This window comes from Leptodactylus fuscus, chromosome 5, assembly GCF_031893055.1.
Source record: "Leptodactylus fuscus isolate aLepFus1 chromosome 5, aLepFus1.hap2, whole genome shotgun sequence".
In the NCBI taxonomy this organism is placed as follows: Eukaryota; Metazoa; Chordata; class Amphibia; order Anura; family Leptodactylidae; genus Leptodactylus; species Leptodactylus fuscus.
The window spans coordinates 97,825,170-97,847,070 of NC_134269.1; the positions used below are offsets into that span (position 1 = coordinate 97,825,170).

Here is a 21,901-nt window from a genome sequence, read left to right on the forward strand (position 1 = left end):
TTCGCTCTCCAGGTTCGCCATCGGGACCGTATCCTTTCTCTGGCTCACCCGGCTGATCTGTCGACCTTCCTTCGTGTCCTGCATCTTCCGCCTCTACAGTTGCCGGACTGGTCTTCACTTTTGGCTGATCCTAATCACACTGGTCCTCCTCGCTTGCAATGGGACGCGGCTGACCATCGCCCATTGGATCCACCCCGCTCCCAGACCTCTCAACGCGGACGATTGTTGCCTCCGTGACCTATGCTTGCGGTCTTCCTCCTCTCTGACAGGACGCTTTTGCATTTCTGTTCCTTAGTTGTCCTGCAGTTATGTTGCGATTCTGATGTGACTGTTTTTGCCCATGTTCTTGTTTTTTCAGGTCTCTAGTAATGTTATTGCACCGTGTTTATTGTCGTATAAGCTCTGTTGCAGATTTCATGTGTCGGAGCCGGAGTACTTCTGCTCTGGATTGTTCTGTTTTTTTCTTTTTCTCTTTTCTTTTCTGATTCTTGTCTTTCCTTCGTCTATATCTCTCTTCTCCATTTGCTTGCTTTCTTTCTACCACTCCTTGGCTTGCGTCTTGTCCTCTTCGTCCCCACATAGTTTGGTCCCTGCAGAGCGGGGCCTGTTGGAGACCTGTGCTCCGGCCCATTTAGTTCCCTTTGAGGGCAACCCCAAAGCCCTCTTCCTTTTCTTTTTGTTCATCTCCCTCCCCTCTTGTTTTAGTTGTTGTTCTTCTTGACCTTTTCTAGTTGCTTTACTCTGTTGGTCTGTCTCTCGTTCTTCCCCCCCTCTTCCCTTTAGGATGGCGGACATCTCTGTGTCGTCCTTTAATGTTAAAGGTCTTAATGTTCCGGAGAAACGCTCGCAAATTCTGTATGATGCCCATAAGCGCAAAGTGCAGATTCTGTGCCTCCAGGAGACACATTTTTTATCTGAACGTGTTCCGGTGATCAAGAATCGGTACTTTCCGCTTTGGTTCCACAGTAGTAGCCAACAAGGTAAGGTCAAGGGTGTACCTGTCTTCTTTCATAAGAATTTACCGATCAAAGTCTTAGATTCTTTGTCTGATGTAAATGCCAGGTACTTATTTTTGATCTGTGAAATTTCTGGGGTGATGTACACTATTGCTAATATATATGCCCCTAATACTGATCAGGTCCCTTTTCTCTTGTCTACGCTAGCAGCCCTCCAAGATTTCGCTAAGGGTCATTTGATTGTGTGTGGGGACTTTAATCTTGCCCTCAACCCCTTATTGGATACTTCCTCGGGCAGGTCCCAGCTTTCGTACGGAGCTATTAATAGGGTTAGAAGATTTTTGAATTCTATGCTTTTGTGTGACGTCTGGCGCATCTTCCATCCTCTGGACAGGGACTATTCCTTTTTCTCTCCCCCGCATAACTCGTATAGTAGGATTGATTATGTTTTCCTCTCTCATGATCTCCTCTCGTTGGTGACTGCTTCCGCAATCGACTTGACTTTCCTCTCTGACCATGCTCCTGTTTCTTGCTCTTTTCGCCCCCCGTCCTCGTGCCCTCGTTCTAATACCTGGAGACTGAACGAATCTCTGCTTCTTGATGTTCAATGCTTAGCTGATCTGAAACTCTCCACCTCTCACTTTCTTCAGGATCATGCGCACGATATCACCTCTCCCCCCATCCAATGGGAGGCCCTGAAGTGTGTGCTTCGTGGGGTCCTGATGAAACACGGGGCTCGCCTGAAGAGGGAGGCAGGTCTTAGACTTCGCTCGCTCTTGTCTGATTTGGCATCCTTGGAGACCCAGCACAAGCGATCTCTTCAGCAGTCGACGTTGGCCGCTCTAACGACCACGCGTCAGGAAATAAAAGCTTTGCTCGAGCACAGGCAGCAGAGATTGCGTCAATTGGGACAGCGTTCTTTTTATGAGTGGGGAAACAAGGCGGGGCGCCTTCTTGCGAGAGCTGTACGTGATCGCCGTGCTGCCTCCCACGTTTTGGCCGTTAAGAAACCGTCGGGCGCCATTAGGCATATTACATCTGACATTGCCTCTGCTTTCTCGGACTATTATAGCTCCCTCTATCATCTCCCTCCTCCCGGCTCTTCTTCTTCGCCTTCCACTCCTACTTTAGCGCAATATGTGGCGGCAACTGCTTTGCCGTCCTTGTCACGTGATGACGCGGCTCTGCTTGAGGCCCCGTTTACGGCACAGGAATTGGAGGCGGGTATCTCGGCTCTCCCGGGAGGTAAGAGCCCCGGCCCTGACGGCTACACGGCTCGGTTTTATAAGGCTCTTACAGCTGAGCTGCTCCTGCCCCTTTTGCGCGCTTTCAACTCAGTCTCTTCTGATACGCCCTTCCCCTCCTCCTTTCTCCAAGCGCACATTACCGTTTTACCTAAGGAGGGTAAGGATCATACCCTCTGTTCCAGCTATAGACCCATCTCCCTTCTTAATACCGATGCAAAATTATATGCCAAACTGATAGCCAACCGACTCAGCCTGCACATGGGGGATCTTATTCACCCAGATCAAGTAGGTTTTGTCCCCTGTAGGGAGGCTCGTGATAATACCTTGAGGGCCTTCTCCGCCATCCGTCATGCTCAGCGTTCAAGTACGCCTATGTTACTTTTATCCCTGGATGCGGAGAAGGCCTTCGACAGGGTGGACTGGAGATTCTTAGAGGCCATGCTTCTTCAACTAGGACTTGGCCCATCTATGCTCACCCGTATTCGAGCTCTTTATAATTTCCCCGTGGCTCGGGTTAGAGTTAATGGCTCTCTCTCCTCTCCTTTTGTTATCCATAATGGGACGCGTCAGGGCTGCCCCCTGTCCCCCTTATTATATGCCCTGGTCATGGAACATCTTTTGGTGGCGCTTAGGAAGAACCCTGACATTAATGGCCTGAGGGCAGGAGGCTTACACTTAAAGGTTTCCGCATTCGCTGATGATGTCCTCCTCTTTGTCACACAGCCCCTTACGTCTCTTCCTTCTATTCTCAAAGAGATTGAACTTTACAGTTCTTATAGCAATTATAAAATAAATCTCTCTAAAAGCTCTGCGCTTAAAGTTTCCTTGCCTGCGGCGGATCTCAGCTCTCTGCGCGCCTCTTTCCCCTTCCAATGGTCTCACAAGTCGATACGATATTTGGGAGTTCAGCTTCCTAGTTTCCTCCCAGACACCTACTCACTGAACTTTCTTCCCCTTCTACGCATGCTGCGAACTGATCTTGATCGTTGGGACGCTAAGGGCCTCTCCTGGTTGGCGCGCATCAACATACTGAAAATGAACGTTCTCCCCCGTCTATTGTATCTCTTTCAAACGGTCCCCTGTATACTTCCGGCGTCTTTTTTCGCGACGGTCAAACAGGCTTTTTGTAAGTTTATCTGGTCTTCTAAACCCCCTCGCATTGCTCGGAGTACTTTATCCCGGTCTAAGAAGAAGGGAGGCCTGGCAGTGCCTGACTGCTCGAAGTATTACCTCGCAGCGGTCGCCTCGCATATTCTTGATTGGCATCACTCATCTTGCTCTAAGCTCTGGGCTGCCTTGGAGGAGTCTCTGAGCCCTATACCGCTCACGGCGCTCCCTTGGCTCCATAAGAAATATTGGACAGATTGCAAACCATATCTGCTTCCGTTTGTTGCGAGTCAAACTATGGGGGTGTGTCGAATTTATAGTGGTATGCGGTTGCTTTTCCGGAATGATGGCCCTCTGACTCCGGTCTCGGGCAACCCCGACTTTCCAGCTGCGTTTAGTTCTTCTTTTTTGGGTCGCCCCCCTACCCACCCTCTCCTTCGGCTCACGCATGTTACTTCTGCCTCCGCTCTCCTCCCCCGCTCAGACTTGTTGGCTTTAGCCTCCAGACCGGATTCAATGGCTGCCCATTGGCACTGCTCCCAACTGTCCCATTTTTACTTCTCCTTGAAACGTTCACAAGATGTTCATAGGCCACTTCTGCCCTTGGAGCGCCTCTGTCTCTCTGCTTCTCGGCCAGAACACACGGTCTCTCTGCTATACAACTCCCTGTTGGAGAGTCCGGAGGATGGCTTACCACCCTTTGTCAGGGGGTGGGAGAGGGAGCTGGGGGTGGCATTCTCGCCGGGTGTGTGGTCATCGGCCATCGAGATGTATCATAAATTCTCTATCTCCTGTAAGGCTCAGGAGACCAACTATAAGATCCTCTCTAGGTGGTACAGGGTTTTGACTCTGCTCCACACCATCTTTCCGACCACCTCAGATAGGTGTTGGAGATGTCTCAACGACCGTGGCACGATGGCTCACATCTGGTGGGGGTGTCCCCTTCTTCGCCCTTATTGGGATGGCGTGCGAGGGGTTATTCGTCAAGTGACGGGTGTTGTTTTAGACGATGATCCTGCCCCTCTTCTTCTTTCCCTTTTCCCTCGAAAATTTCGAAAACCCATTTGCAAGTTATTGGGGTTTATGTTGGTAGCTGCTCGTTCAGTCATCCCGAGGCTGTGGAAGTCCCAGTCCCCCCCCCCCACACTCCTTTCCTGGCTAAAGGAGTTCCTCCATATCCGTACCATGGAGGATATGCTGGCGATGCTTCGCCCTGATGACCGTCTTCACCGCCAGACTTGGCTACTGTGGAACATGTTCTATTACTCCTCAGATTTTCGTTCCCTTTTTCCCTCCTTACCCTTGTGAGCCTCCCAACTTTATACATTTTTTTCCTGCTATCTGCTTTTCTGGTTCTCGTATAGTTTTACCTAGTGCTCTAATATTGAAGATCACTGCTTTTTCTGTTTTGCTATTACAATTTGTTATGGCTTTTGTTACCCTCACTTCTTCAGTTACCTGATTAACTATATTGCATTGTTCATTGTAACTCTGCTGCGTCAGAGTCCGCCTCCCCCTCTCCCTGTTCCTTTTCCCAGTTCCCCTATATACTTTTTCCCTTTTTCCTTCCCATTGTTTCCCCGACTTTTCCTCCCTTTCCTCCCTCCCCTTCCCTTTTGTTTAACCCTTGGAAAAATCTTTAATAAAAATTTAATGTTGAAATATTCTCATTGAATACTTTGTTCTGTACAAAGTTGAATGTGATGACAACAAAATCACACAAAAATCATCAATGGAAATCACATTTATTAACCAATGGAAGCCTGGATTTGGAGTTACCCCCAAAATTAAAGTGGAAAAACATACTGCAGGCTGATCCAACTTTGACGTAATGTCCTTAAACCACATCAACATGAGGCTCAGTAGTGTTTGTGGCCTCCATGTGCCTGTATGACCTCCCTACAAATGAGGTTGTGGATGGTCTCTTGAGCGATCTCCTCCCAGACCTGGACTAAAACATCTGCCAACTCCTGGACTCTCCTCTTTTGTTCTTGAGCAACAAGTGCAGTTAGTTTTGGTGACTGACTGTGCTATAAGTAGAGAACCTTTAATTTCCCTGGAGATGTTTGGTAATATATACTTCTAGAAAACTGACAGTATGCTAAATTTAGCGCACTGTCAGCTTTGCTGGTATGAGCCCGGTTGCCAGAGATATTAGCACCATTAGTTTTGTCACTGATATTCCTTCACAGTCAGAAGGACGAGCCTTACTGCCTTACTGCTCAGCGTCCTTCCGACAGTACTCTTCTAGTGATGATGCTAGGCTGTAAGGCTGGCACTTCTGACAGTGGAGGGATATCTGTGATGAAACTAATTGTACCAATATCTCTGGCCCCCAGGCGCATACTGTAAAAGCTTTCATGTCCTCTTTAAGCCCAGTGATGTCAGAAGGCTGGTGTCAGGCAGGGGGTGTGATTCAGAACTCAGAGGCAGCCAATGTTAGATCCCCCCTTTCCTGATGCTGCCTGACACCGGCCTCCTGACAACATAGAATCGAAATACAATATCAAGCACCAAAACTAACAGGATTGATTGGTCCAGAATTTGGGGGGCTAGAGGAAAACGGTGCCAGAATCCGTGAAGGAGCACCTATTAACAGATGCTAAGAACTGCATTTAGCGGAAGTGGTGAAAGGTCCTCTGTAAGTGACAGTGATTGGTTATTATTATTATTATTATTATTATTATTATTGTATATTTATATAGCACCATTAATTCCATGGTGCTTTACATTTGGGGGTTTACATACAGCACACAAAATATACAGGTAGATATAATACTAACAATGACCGACTGGTACAGTGGTATAGACAGCTCTGCCCGCGAGGGATTACAATGTAAGGGCTCGTTCACATCTGTGCCCGGTCTCCGTTCTGCCGGTTTCTGTTTCCTGCAAAAAACAGAGGCAGGATACGGAAACCTGCAGACTCTTTCATACCTATTCATTTGAATGGATTTGAAAGATGTCCGGCCGTGAGCGGCGGTGAGCGTTTTATGCTCTCCGCCACGAAACCGTTTTTTTTTAAACGGGACACAGAGTCGGACAAGCAGTACTCTGTCCAATTTTAAAAAAACGGTTTCGCGACGGAGAACATAAAACGCTCACGGCCGGACCCGGTCTGTGGTTTCCGTGTTCTTGCATGCAGAAGACGGAAACCACAGAACGGAGACCCGAACGCTAGTGTGAACCTAGCGTAAGAGGGAAGGGGGATAGAAACAGAAGGAGATGGGGGAGACAGTTCAGATGGTAGTGTGGTGATAGTGTTATTATAGGTTGTAGGCCTTCCTGAATAGGTGAGTCATCAGGGCCTTCTTGAATCCTGTGATTGTGGGGGTCAGTCTTATGTGTCTTGGTAAGGAGTTCCAGAGTATGGGGGATGCACGGGAGAAATCTTGGAGACGGTTGTGTGAGGAGCGGATGAGAGTAGAGCGGAGTAGGAGGTCATTGGAGGATCTGAGGTTACATGTGGGCAGGTAGCGGGGTATTAGTTCACAGATATATGGAGGGGACAGGTTGTAGATCGCTTTGTATGTTAACGTTAGTAGCTTGAACTCAATTCGTTGGGCTAGTGGAGGGACTGGCGGAGGGGAGAGGTGAATTAAGTGAGCAGCGCAGTTTAAAGTGGACTGGGTGTTGCAGTAATCTAGGCGGGAGATTATGAGGGCCTGGACGAGTGTCTTAATAGTTTCAAGGGTGAGGAAAGGGCGGATTCGATGGATGTTCTTGAGTTGGAGGCGGCAGGGAGTGTTGAGGGTTTGAACGTGTGACTTGAAGGATAGGTCGGAGTCCAGGGTTACCCCATGGCATCGGGCCCGTGGGACAGGGGTAATTGTGGTTCCATTAACTTTGATAGATGGGTCAAATGGAGGAGCTATACGGGGTGGGGGGAAGATGATGAACTCCGTTTTCTCCATATTGAGTTTGAGAAAGTGGGAGGAGAGGAAGGAGTCTACAGCTGTTACAGTCTGGAACTCTGGCCAGCAGGGAGGTAATGTCTGGTCCAGAGATGTATATTTGGGTGTCATCGGCATAGCAATGGTACTGGAAACCACGAGATTCTATGAGTTGGCCCAAGCCAAGGGTGCAGATGGAGAACAGGAGGGGTCCTAGGACGGAGCCTTGTGGGACACCTACAGAGAGAGGGCGTGGTGAGGAGGTGGTGTGCGAGTGGGAGACGATGAATGTGCAGTCGGTGAGGTATGAGGAGATCCAGGAAGGGGCCAGGTCTGATATGCCAAGGGATGAGAGCGTTTCTAATAAGAGGGAGTGGTCAACTGTGTCAAAGGCAGAGGAGGAGGACAGAGTAATGGCGCTTGGCTTTGGCGGTTAGAAGGTCATTAGTGACTTTTGTTAGGGCAGTTTCAGTGGAGTAACAAGGTCTGAAGCCTGATTGCTGGCTATAATGCTGCAGATCCAGTCCAAAGCAACATATTCATTTTCATAAAATCTTGTGAACTGCAGCTGTCTCTCAATTTCTAGGGCTGCAAAATGTCCCCATGTAGCCCAGCAAATAATGCTCGGCACTTTAATAGCTCCGCTGCAGATGCTCAAATAAATGTAAATCGGTGTATTTATACATAAATGTATTTAGTGGTAATATTTCTTATATAATATGTTGAAGCGAAAGTATTATGCTATGCTTCTAAAGTACTAGATATTTGATATTCTTGAACATTTGATAAAATTAGCACCAAAAGAAGCAACTTCAAAGAAAAGGAAAAAAAATTGGTCCTTCAAACATGTGGGGCATACATGGCTACAACATAGTTGTAGCCTATGGCTAAAGAGACAGTGACGGTATAGATTTTCAGTGTATTATATACAACAAGTAGCTCCAGCTAATAGTATCAACAGTATCAAGTCAGGGAAGGATTACATAGTTCTTTCTGACAGGTATTCTTGAGAAAACTAAGAACAAATCCTGCTATTGTGTGTCTCCTTTCCTGGAAGCGTCTGCCGCTGTAACAAAACTACAGTGTCTTTGAGAAACACTTCTCGCTTTGAGAGTACTTTTTTGAATTCCAGTGCCAGTGGATTAAATTGTGTAATAGTTACGTCTCAGTATAGAACTTTTATTATATGTTTGGATACATACATGTTTTAATTGTCTTAGCCTTAGTTACAAGATTGTTGGGTCATTGAGAGAGTACAGAATATGCTAGACACTTGTTGCTCTTTTGTTTAGGTTTGTTTCTTTTTGTCTATCACTGCACACATAACTTGATAGGCTGTTAATCTCCTGATTTATTTCATTTGTACTGGATTCATATCCCTACAGTTCAGCTTCTTCTCTGCCCTTTATCAGATTTTGGTTTTTGTATTTCTCTTACTCTGCTATCAATCCCAGGACGCATCAGCAGAGCATCACATGAGCAGCTGGAAGCTTGTACTATATCTACAGTGGCTTACAAAAGTATTCTTAACCCTGGAACTTTTGCACATTTTGTCACCTTACAATCACAAACTTAAAGGGAGTCCATCATTGCCGTTCTGCATTTTTAAATAAGCCAATCTTAATGTGACCTTTAGCATGGCTATTCTAGACATACCTCTCCTTTTCTGGTCCTTGCATCCATTTTCCAGAAAAAATGCTTTTATTTGTATGCTAACTAGTCTTCAGGGAGCACCCTGTGCTCTGAGCACCACCGCGTCATCAACCTGGATGTTTGTTTACCGCCCCCTTCTTGCTTGAAGATCCCTCCTGCTACTCTTCTTAACTTCTTCCATGAGCAGCCAGCCCCATCGGCGCGATAAAATCTTGCACATGTACTGTACGCACCGACAGGACTAGCTGCTCATGGAAGCACCAAACACTTAGTCATCAATAAAGTTTACATTTGACCCTGTCCCTTTCTTGTCCATACCTGACCTTCATAGAGTAAAATACACAGGCCGCCTCTCTAATGATAATTACACGGTAAGATAATAGCAATAATGATTATCACTAGATATGCACGTATATAACACTTCTTTAAGACATTGTCACCCATTGAATGTCACTTTATAAAGTCCCAGTTTTTGGCACTTTCAGATGGGTATGATAGGGGATTTTTTTTTTTTTTTTTTTGACACCCATTGTACATATGAAAAACCTGGATTTCCAGTAGGTCATCAAACCTAGAATAATGCTAGTGTGAACCTGGTACCACCTACACTTTGCACAGGCCTTGACGTTTCTAAGCCCCAGTGCAAACTGTATAACAAGCTATATCGACCAGATGTCATTTCTAGTACTGATGTTTTCTGTGGCAGAGGGACCACATATAGTTACCCCATGCACTCTCTTCTGGCTTTTACCTTTCAGGCTATTTTGAAGTTAAAGAGTACCATTCACCACTCCAAGCCTGTGCAGCTTTCTGCCACATGTTATAGGCGCTACTGCACAGACTCTGGTGCACTTTGAATTATGTCTGTAGCCCCCCTCGTTTTGGAGCTGTGAGCCCCGTTAATTCTGGCGCCCTGTATGTTAATTAAGCCTTTACAGTCAGAAGGGCGTTTCTGACTATAAAGGCAAGAGCTACGTCAGTCTGACACTGTCCAATTAGCATTGGACAGTGTCTGAGCTGCTTCCAGCTGCGTGTTCTCCTGAGATCAGGCAGTCGTCGCTTCACAGGGCTGCACAGAAGACCCGGAGAAGCGATCCAGGCCGTGTATTGAAGTGGATGAAGGAGACACTGACATTGCTACAGGTAAGTAATGAAACCCCTAAGCAATGAGCATAAATGCCCAGTACACCCTGTGGACCTAGGTCTAGCCCCTATACAACGAGCATTAACCCCTATAGCCCCTAGGCAATTGCCTAGGGGCTATAGGGGTTAATGCTCATTGCCCTGGGGCTATAGGGGCTAGACCTAGGTCCACAGGGTGTACTGGGCACTTATGCTCATTGCTTAGGGGTTTCTTTACTTACCTGTAGCAATGTCAATGAAGTTCTTTCATCCACTTCAATACACGGCCTGGATCGCTTCTCCGGGTCTTCTGTGCAGCCCTGTGAAGAGAGGACTTCCTGATCTCACGAGAACAAGCAGCTGGAAGCAACTCAGACACTGTCCAATGCTAATTGGACAGTGTCAGACTGACATAGCTCTTGTCTCTATAGTCAGAAACGCCCTTCTGACTGTAAAGGCTTAATTAACATACAGGGTGCCAGAATTAACAGGGCTCAGAGCTCCAAAACTAGGAGGGCTAGGGAGATAATTCAAAGTGCACCAGAGTCTGTGCAGCAGCGCCTATAACATGGTGCAGAAAGCTGCACAGGCTTGGAGTGGTGAAAGGTCCTCTTTAAATGGCATTTCCACCTATTTACGCTAAAAGATTAACACCTAGGGATACATAGTTAAGGCTATGTTCACATCTGTGTTAAATTGCTGGTGGTGTTTTTAAATAGTTTTTGTGCTACCAAAAGATGCTAAAAATTGTAAATAAGCATCAGTTATTTGTGTTATACATTTTTTACATCCTCATCACACCATCAGCTGGAATTAAAATATTTGATGGAGTTAGAGAGAGTAAAATTCAGGTAAGAGAATGACAGCCAAGGCAGAGACTTATCCCTGTCATGCGGATTACTTTATGGAGGTTAGGTGTAAGGTTAGCTGCCTTGGCTTAAGGCTAATTCCCTCAATTGAACACAGGTTTAAATGACAAAATGAAATACCCATGCAGAGAACCAAATATTTATTTCTTATTGTTCCATCTTTAGTTCTTTCTGTATCAGTAGATAAGTACATTATTTTATGAAGAAGTTGTTGTAAGATGATGGCTTAACCAGCCATCACTAGTAAGCTTTATTTTTTGTCGCATAACCCCTTTTAGAGCAGTCTGAATAAGTCAACCCCACTGAAGTTGAGCAACACTTGGCTAAAGAATATATGTTCTGGAATTCTAATACAACAGGCCCTTTGCCTGTATATGCTGCTTCTATCACTTCTGAGGTATACCTCAAACTCAGTATTTGTTAGTGTCAGGGTCTGGGGTTGCTAGGTGGGGTGACATAGACACAAAAGTCCAGATTCTTTAGTCCAAAAACAAAGGTAGAGTTTATTTTCACTCAAAAATATAGTGCAGCAACAAAAGGAAACAATACAAAAATAAATTACCAGCCCGGCTAGGCTCCAAATAAACATAGAACAGGTTGCCTCACCTAGAATAACAGAACTCAAAAGCCAGTAGAAGCATTCAGGACACAGCTCCAAAAATATGACCTCTCTGTCAGCTCTCCAGCCAAGCTCTGCCTCCAGTCTGCTGCTGGAGCTGGCTTCTTAAGCCTCCCTTGATGAGCAGACTCTCTACAGCTGAGTTGCTGCCGGAACATCACCAAAGTGTGGACTGGAGGGGGGTGGAATGACAGGTCCCACTACCAACCTACCTGCCATTCCTAAAAATCCAGCCCAGTAACCGGAACTTTGAAATAACCCTCAGCAGACAATAGTCATCTGCTAAGAAACGTTCTTTCTGGAGTTTTCTCATCTTACCCAGCTTAGTAGTCTGGGTGAGATGTACACCCCCTCCATTACCTGACCAGCCATCGGCTTACAGTTAGGTAATGCAATATATTTGTAAAGTGTCTTAGTATTTTTTATGAATACGTTTTAAATGTATATGAGAAATGTTTAACCAATAATACCTCAAGGTTGAGCTGTTTTTTTGGCTTGATTGATTTAAGAATATCTCACTTAACTTCTGTCACAAATAATTGTTCAGGTGTCAACTCATATAGGGTCCCAAATTTTAGCAGTTTTTTTTTTTTTTAACAAGTTAAAAACGCCCATCATGATGTTAATTGATGAGTATTTGTAAATCATCTGTTATATGCACAATTTTTTTTAATGCATTAAAGTTAGATCCTCGGTGTTTGATAAATGGGGGATCTGATACCTTTAACCCCCAAAGATGTCATGTTTGTAGAGGCCTAACAGCCTCTTACTTGTGCCACTGACCTCATGTTCATTGGTCAGAGGGTACAACAGCAGCTCAATTCTATTCAAGCCAATGGAGCCAAGTTGCAATACCAGGCACAGTTCCTGTGAAATGTACGGCGCTATGTTTGGTATTCGGTGAAGAGGCCGAATGCCGATGTTCTACAATGGCAGGCGCTGCGGGGAGCCAGTAACCAGAAAATGTGGTCAGAAAATGATCAATTCTTATTCATTTTCTGTCCTGTGAGCGACCTCTTACTCTTATCATGTCTTCAAATATGTTAAATATGCACATGCATTGCCTGGATATGGGGGCAAACGGGACGTCTTTTGGAGAGTGTGTTGATTTCTGTTGTACTTCATATTTTCTCACATGCTTGTGTTCACTTGACCAGAAGCACCATGCAAACAGCAAGCTATTGGGGGCTCCATGAAACTTTCTGGGCCTGATGACAGATTGAAAGAGGAGCAACACTTTCATTATTTGACAGCTCTGGGTGCTCAAGGATCAGTGAAGTTTGTACACACTGCTGTCATACGCAAGTAGGGCAACGCAAATTTTCTTGCCACGGTGGTGAAGGAGTTTTATCAAGTCCTGGGTTAATATAGCTATGTCATAACAATTGTGGCTCACTCCTAGTAATTTTTTAATGCATTTTATGTTACCTAAGACTTCAATCTTCGGTTACATAAAATGCATTAACACATTCCTAGACTGAACTACACATAACTGATTCATCAGTGTGTTAGATTAATAAACATTTAGTATATAACTTTAAGTGTGAGTCCGCATAGGTAAAACTCCAAGCAGCTTATGACTGTGCTACTTGTTTGTCGTGTTAGTATGGCCAGCACAGCATTCAGCTATGACCTGAAAGAGACCAGCATGCATACTTGGCAACACTCCCAGTTTTCTTGGGGCTGTCCTCCATACTGAATGAATTTATAATATGCTAATCTACATAAAAATGAGTGTTTCTTGGTATATTGAGGTGCTTTAGGCTCTAACTAGGGTGAAACGTAATGCCATATCATATTTATTCAAATGATGGTGTATGGGCAGCATGAGATTTCTCTAACAGTGGTCGGTGAGATATTAAAGGGATTCTACCATTAAAAACCTTTTTTCTGTGGATAAGACTTCGGAATAGCCTTTAGAAAGGCTATTCGTCTCTTACCTTTAGATGTGATCTCTGCCGCACCATTCCTTAGAAATACCGGTTTTTACCGGTATGTAAATTAGTTCTCTGGCAGCGATGGGGGCGGGCCCCCATGCTGAAAATGCGATGAGGGCGTTCCCACTGCTGCTTGAGAACAGGATCCTGCGATGCCTCCATTTTCTGCTGGATCCACCCCTTCTTTCTTCGGCGGCGTCACCTCCGACGCTTGCGCAGTTGGCTCTGCCAGTGAGACGCTAGTAGAGCCGACTGCACATGCGCACAATTGCAGCCTCGGAACTATGGCGGCCGGCCGGTATGCGCAATCAGCTCTACTAGTGTCTCACTGGCAGAGCCAACTGCGCAGGCATCGGAGGTGACGCCGACGAAGAAAGAAGGGAAGGATCCAGCAGAAGATAGAGGCGTCGCAGGATCCTGTTCCCAAGCAGCAGTGGGGAAGCCCTCATCGCATTTTCAGCGCTGGGGCCTGCCCCCATCGCTGCCAGAGAACTAATTTACATACTGGTAAAAACCGGTATTTCTAAGGAACGGCGCGGCAGAGATCACATCTAAAGGTAAGAGACTAATAGCCTTTCTAAAGGCTATTCCGACGTCTTATCTACAAAAAAGGTTTTTAATGGTAGAATCCCTTTAAAGAGGACCTTTCATCAGATCGGGCACATGCAGTTTTATATACTGCTGGAAAGCTGACAGTGCGCTGAATTCAGCGCACTGTCGGCTTTCCTGATCTGTGCCCGGTGTAAAGCGCTACGGAACCGGGACCGTAGCGCTTTAGTGTCAGAAGGGCGTTTCTGACAATTAGCCAGGGACGCCCTTAGCCCAGCAGCGCCTACCGTGCTGTGCTGTGGAGCGAGGAGGAACGCCCCCTTCCTCTGCTCACAGTGCTCGTCCATAGACGAGTATTATCAGGAGAGGGAGGGGGTGTTCCTCCCCGCTCCACAGTACAGCACGATAGGCTCTGTCAGCTTTCCAGCAGTATAGAAAACTGCCTGTGCCCGATCTGATGAAAGGTCCTCTTTAAATGCCTGCTAAGGGGACGGGCCACTGTTTATACACTGATTTTATTCTGTTACAATAAATTCTAATGGAAGGGAACGTTTCTTACCTTGTTTTTAGGAAGGTTGTGTATATCTCTGATTGAGTCTATGGGCTGAAGTTTTATTGATTCTATTCGCAGTTTGTAAAAGCAGCTGCTGAATTATATGTTATCAAAGGAGAAATTACCTAATATATATTTCTAAAGCCTCTATTAATATGAATGATATGCAAAATACTGGTGAAAAAAAGGGACGGTTTTCAAGGTCGTCTTGCACCCGTGGAGCACCTGTTTTGCAAATTTATCATAGATTTGAGTTTAGTGATAAATGAAAGGTTTTAATAGCTCCATTAACATTATACAACCATGTGCATGGGTTGTGTGAATTGGCTTATTCATCTGTTTTTATACATATGTGATGTTGGTGTTCATTATGGACAGCACACAATCCTACTATGATTTGGGTTTTGTGCTGTTCGTCGTTGTTCTGTCTTTTCACAACAATGTAGATCAACTTTTTTTTAAGTGTCTATGAAAACCAGACAGCACACTAATGCATATTCATGATGTTCATGGACCAATAGAATTCAAAGGCACCTGTGGTTGGCAAAATTGACCAAACTAGAGCAGGTATCTGTTGGTCTGTGGAGGGAAAAAAAATAAATAAAATCCACATCTTAAAATCAGTTAAAATCAGACTGGCAGATTTATTATTCCTTGTACGCCAATTATCTGACATCGTCTTCACCACTTCTCTTAAAAGGGGGCATGGGCTCCCACTAGATTTATCATCTTTTATGCCAGATATCTCAATCTCCGTCCCATATAAATGAATGAGGCTGAGCTTGCAGCCGCTAGAGTGTATGGAGCTGTGCTACTGCTAGTACTCTCTGACTCTTTATACATAAGGCCTGTTCACATGGGCACAGAGGGGGCGGATTATGGCGCGTAATCCGCGTCATAATCCGCCCCTCACAATGGTGGTCTATGGAGACTGCTAGCATTCTTTTTTCCGCTAGTGGCATGTTGCCGCTAGTAGAAAAAAAGAAATGAACTGCCCTTTCTTCAGGCGAATTCCGCAGCTCATCGAGCTGCGGTGTCCGCCTGGCAGCAGCAACCTCTGGAGTCGGCCCATTCGTTTGAGCCGACTCCGGAGGGGCAAACCATGACAGTCGTGGCAGGTGGATTTTGGCACCGAGAGTGACTTGGCTCCCCGCGTCATTCTCGGTGCCAAAATCCGCCCCCCCCCCCGTGTGAAGTGTAAGGATGCCTGTCTGATGCTATTGATCCATTTTAATGATAGTATGTTTGGCGTTCTATTTCTGTGTTTCACTTTTGAGACACTTCTTTTATAATCTAGATAAATATGAAATAAAATCAATGTGGCTATGCCTTCACAGCAGGACACCTATGCCATCTCCATATCAGTGTACACTGACCACCACCTTAATAATTTTGGTGCACCTGACACCTGCCGTATATTGGGACTGGTGTACACGCCCTGTCCTGATGTTCTGATGTCATAGCCTTAGTAATGAACCTTTGACAAGCACCATGTACATGTCCCAGTGTAAGCACTTTTCTATATTTAGATAATAAGTAGTTGTGGACACCAGATTTCTAGTGCCATATATATTTGTCACTCATAATTGAGCAGCTGTGAGATACAAGGCGTTCTGAGAGGAGAGTGGGACTTGCAGTCTGTGGTACTGAATAAACAACATGTCGGCTGCATGGAGTCCTTTTTACTCTTCTTTCCTTTTACTGATTTCCTGCCTCAGTGCTGGTATGAGCTTCATTGCTGAGCAGGACAGAATGCAGGGTGGGGGATAGACAGGAACTTCTGGGGGCCCAATCCCTCTTCCTGTGTAGTGTTTGCTGCTCATGATGATTGTCAGCTTCAGCTGCAGACACTTGTTCACTCGTCTCTTCATTCTTAGAACATACGCAGGAAGCTTATGCGAAGACTTCGGTACAGGATCACTCTGCTCACTACCCACTCTTTTATACTGGCAACAAATTCTAAAGGCACCAAGCCAAATGTTGTGAATAATGTAGAAAGGATGGGATTTTTGTCTCAATTTGGAAAAAAACGATATTCACAGTTATTTGAGCTATTACCATGATGTTTATTAAAATGTATGGCTCATGATAAATTTCTGTACTGACTGTAAAAAAAAATGTGAATTCTAGAGATAACGGATAAGTTATTAAATAAAGGTGCCTGCAGCAGTCTTCTACAACAATTGCTACTGTACTGAAACTAACAGCACCGATCTCTCCAGCCCCGGGCCACATAGCGGTATATAAAACAGCATCTGCATGAGGACATGAAAGGTCCTCTTTAAAGGGAATTGATCAGGTCTTAATTGTAATTTTGTTCCATAATGAAACAGTGAATATCTAGCACTGCCGTGGATGTATTTGCATATAATTTTTGGAAGTCAGATAACTCCTTTAGAACCTCCACTCTGGTGACCTCTATTATTTTTTAGCCCTGTTTTACAAGGCATACTAATGTGTAGTGAATGATGTATACACTCAGTGGGCGTATTGTGCATCTTATTCAGCTTTGGTTCTCCTAGCTGGTTATGTGATTGGCGCATTATTTACTACATATTGGTATGCCCTGTACTGTGTGGATCTTTATGGAGTGTGAAACAGTGAGTGGAAAGTCTCTGCTTGTGTTTTTATAAGTGACCTTTTGTCTTTGCAATATATCTTACTAAAGAGAAAAGAAAAAAAATTTTCTTCACTTGTCACGTGCCCCCCCCTCCTTTCTGAACTCTTCTTACACTGTACAATCTCTCCAGAATCTGTAACCACTGTCTTCTCACTGACTGCATGTGCTGATAGACATCTGTGGAGAAAAGGTTCAGAGACCGAGCTAATAGCGGGTTTTCTATCTAACGCCAAGTTCACTACTTACATCAATATGATGATGTTCTGTCTTAATGATGTCCCCAACTGACTCTGACTTTACCTGAATTATAAAGAGGCTCTGGCCTCCTAATAATTCAGGTACACTCCTGTATGCCAGAATAGAAACCTACAACAGTCAGAAATGGGGAAAGTGGGGCACCAAAAGAGGGAAGTGCCGCTCGTGCCAAAGATACGCTACAGCTGTCCCCATCTGCGCCAGTGTTCTGATGTAGAAGGAATAGTAAATTGCCCCAATGTGCTGAAGAGCAGACTTGACAAAGTGAAACAATCTCTAGGCCTGTATGCATGCTTAGACGTGGTTGCAGTGTATATACGGTAGCTGCTCAGGCCTCGTGTGATGATGAATCATGGAGTTTAATCTGTTTCAGGATGAGATAATGAGATCCAGAATAACAGGCTCTGCCTAGGACAGCCACCTCTTACTGGTGACAGTTCTGGCACAACTCTCTGCTTGGAGCACTATTGGATACAGATTACTCCTTGCATACTATAGCATTTTATAATGCTGCCAAACGTTTTGTATGATACAGACAGACCACTCAATGGGATTTTTAACCTCTAAAGTCACTGACACTGCAAAGTAACATTTCAGAGATCAAGTATGGTTATTATTTGTTATATTGTGAAACAAATACTTTTTATATCTGTATTACATGTATCTGGTTGTCTTAGTGATGACAAAATATTTCACTTGCACACAGTTTTGCTAATCGAAATTGGATCTATTTACTGCCATTAAAGGGGTTTTCCAGCAGGGCTGTGAAGTGAACAGGTCATCTGACTCCAGCTGCTCTATTTTTCCATAGTCTGACCCAGGTTGCCTCATAACTGGCCATGGTCAGAGAGAAGCAGTAAGCTATGCTCACATAGCGGATAGCCACAATAGCATGCTGATGCAGTGCGTCGCGGTATCCCACCTCCTGATTAGGCCTGAATTAATGGGCCTAAGTAGGAGTGTGTATTGAGCCACGGACACCTTGGCTGACTCAGCCGCGGAACCCACAGAAAGTTAGGGCATGTCGCTTCTTTTTCCCGCTAGCTGAAAAAAATAGAACAAAATGGTGGAGCAGGACAGTGACTAGTGAGAATACAAGGTAGCTATCAACTGAGTTATTCATAATAAAACTGCGGACTTACTAAAGCTATCTATTGTACAATCTATCCCACTAAGCTATTGTAAAACAGAAATAGTCTATATATAAGAAACAAGCAAGACGCCCTGATTCTGGTCTTCTGGGTCATTTCTTTATTGTTGACCCCCTTTATATGTTGTAAAACATTGCTCACACTTTGCTTTATCTATACAGACAGACAGGAAGTGATGTATATACATCTTGATTTCTGTATAGTTTGGTTAATTAACATTCTTCAGCAAACTTATTGTGTCTGTATCATAAAGCATTTTCAGTGCAGAATCTGCAAAAGCGGTAGTGGTTTTTGACACCTCAGGTACTTGTAATGAATCATCACAGGAAGAACTGTCTCTATCAGCTTGTGTGCAATGTGCTTAGTATTGTTTCGCATAAGTATTTGTTCATTTGGATCTTTGTTTAGATGGCAGTGATGGTGTTGGGTGCCATTGGTTATAAAGGGTGCTTTTATCTGGCAGACTTGCCATAGCCTGACTTACACCGCAAATTTCAGGTGAATGCTGGTGGTCGCAATACATGTGCACAACCTGCGTATGTTGTATTGTTCCCTATTGTGTTGGCACTGTTCTGTGTAAAGCCGCACACTGTACATACTACTGTAGGTTCACACCTCTGCTTGGGTTTCCGTTTTTCCTATTTGGCTACATCTTGTTTTTTTCTTCTCTGAATCCTATTATTATTAAGTTCATTAGTATTATTTTAGAGTTTTCTTTTTCTCAAAGAACAATAATTTGGCTAAAACTGTCTATGTGAGATAATAGAATGATGTATTATGCAGATATTTCAAGTTGTTTCTTTCTCTCTATAGGCAGCAGCATAGGACAGGGCAAAATTCTGCAACGTTTCCCTGAAAAAGATTGGGAAGATAACCCCTTTCCCCAAGGCATTGAACTTGTAAGTATTGTTATAGATTCTTTGATGTTAAACCTCTACCTGCTGCAGCCAGTTTTAATTTTACAATTTGTTTTTTACTCCTCCTCCTTCAGCCATAACTTTTTAATTATTTTTATTACAGTTATATGAGGGCTTGTACAAGATAAATTGTACTTCCTAATGGCACCATTTAAAATGTAATATACTTTATTAACCTATACTTTCCTTTTACCGATCCTTTTAGTAGAAAACAGGCTGTAAAGTTGTCTCTAGCAACACTTTAAGCGTTGGGAAAGAGATCCCGTATTCACTGCATATTGCTAATGTGTACAGATATAATAGTTGCAAAAAGGTGTTGCGGGTAACTTCAAATAGCTACATCTGCAGTTTAGGAGATCTGCGAAATTGATTCTGGTGCTGTATGAAAGCTGAGAATTTGGTATTCTATAAAGATTGTAGTTCTAGCTATAACAAAAAAAAAAAATTAAAAATTACAATCCAGACTGTTTTTCATAGGGTGATACCTTAGTTTTTTTCTTGCTACCATCATTATTATTATTATTATTATTATTATTTATATAGCACCATTAAAGGGATCCTATAAAACAAACACTTTTTTTTCTGAGTAACATGTCGGAATAGCCTTAATAGCCTTAGCTATTCTTCTCCTACCTTTCGTTGTCTTCTCCGCACCACCGTTGGCCTGAAATCCCGTCGGTTTTGTCGGTATGTAAATGAGCTCTCTCGCAGCACTGGGGGCGGGCCCCAGCGCTCAAACAGCACTGGGGGCGTCCCGAATAGCAGCGCCGCTTCCATCTTCGTCAACAACGTCCTCTTCTTCCGGCGCAGGTTTCAGACTTCTAGGCCTTGGGCAGAGCAGACTGCGCATGCCCACAGGCCACGAGAAAATAGCTGCTTACACAGTATTGTAAGCCTTTGTATGATAGAGAGTTTGTATGATAGAATCCCTTTAATTCCATGGTGCTTTACATTTGGGGGTTTACAGACAGTACACAAAATATACAAACAGATATAACACTAACAATGACCGACTGGCACAGTGGGGTAGAGGGCCCTGCCCACAAGGGCTTACAGAAGGCGAGGGGAGAGACTGTTCAGATGGTGTGGTGACAGTAGCGTTATTGGAGGTTGAAGGCCTTCCTTAATAGTTGAGTCTTCAGGGCCTTCTTGAAGGCTGTGATTGTGGAGGTCAGTCTTGGGTGTCTTGGTAAGGAATTCCAGAGTATTGGGGATGTATGGGAGAAATCTTGGAGACTGTTGTGTGAAGAATGGATAATAGCGAAGTAGGAGGTCTTTGGAGGATCTGAGGTTACTTGTGGGCAGGTAGCGGGAGATTAGGTCAGAGATATATGGAGGGGACAGGTTATGGATGGCTTTGTATGTCAGTTTTAGTAACTTGAACTCTATTCTCTGGGCAACGGGCAGCCAGTGAAGGGATTGACAGAGGGGAGCGTCTGATGAAGAATCGGCAGGAGAGGTGTATTAAGCAAGCAGCACAGTTTAAGGTGGACTGGATGGATGTTCTTGAGTTGGAGGCGGCATGAGGTGTTGATGGTTTGAACGTGCAACTTGAAGGATAGGTCAGAGTCCAGGGTTATCCCAAAGCAACAGACCAGTGGGACAGGGGTAAGCGTGGTTCCATTAACTTTGATAGATGGGTCAAGTAGAGAGACTAGAATTACGGTCTTGGTAGTTTGTGAAAGCTCTTTTTATGTCTTCTAAACCAAAGATATTTAATTTTGCTTATGCCATAGACTGCCATATTACAGTATTTTAGTGTACAGTAAAATCACTGCATTTTAGTGCTCAATAGTAATATTGTTATAGCAGGCCTGGAAACATTTAGAAGACTCCTGACTGCCATAGCAACTAAATGTCAGTCTTGCCTCTTGGGACCTGTTCAGTGCATTGGAAGAAAAGTGAAAGTAATCTTTCAGATCTCGTGATTGTCATCTGAAGGATTAAATGCTCATGATCAACAGGGGATGTATATAACTTTGGAGACATGGCAGCTATGGTGGCGAGCACCATATCTAAAGACCTGACAAACATCATACTCTTATGGGACTCTTCTGAAAGGGGTTAATTGTGTCTTCTGTGTTGTGGATTTTTCATTTCAGGAACTACTTCCTTGAAGGTTCTTAAAGTGAAGCTCTTACCAACTTTTCTAAATTAGTCATTTTAACATAACAGATCCTTTAAATTCCATAACTGTGGTCTCCAAGATGCTCTATACATTTTTCAGTCCTTGGCTAATGACAAAATGGCTGCGTGTTACTGGAGGACACAGGAGAAGTTGCCAAAACACCCCTTTGACATCATGTACTGCTCTTTCGCTGTTAGCTGAAGCTACATTTATATCCTGCTCTGCCCGCGGCCTGCATCTTCTCTGTTAATAATGCTGGTCATGTTGAAAGAGCTCCATGTTTGTTGCTTTCTTTTGCATTTCAACCAGAAGGGTGTGGTGAGAG

General features: G+C 44.3%; 1 protein-coding gene across 6 annotated transcripts in view; it reads left to right on the forward strand.

The window, feature by feature from the left end:
- The window catches only part of SBF1 (SET binding factor 1), an 83,098-nt gene that overhangs the window by 19,335 nt on the left and 41,862 nt on the right, over positions 1-21,901 (forward strand). For all 6 annotated transcript variants that reach the window (XM_075273798.1, XM_075273800.1, XM_075273803.1 and 3 more), the window contains exon 2: positions 19,345-19,430. In XM_075273798.1, coding sequence (XP_075129899.1) covers positions 19,345-19,430 — 86 coding nt within the window. The remainder of the gene's footprint in view (positions 1-19,344; positions 19,431-21,901) is intronic.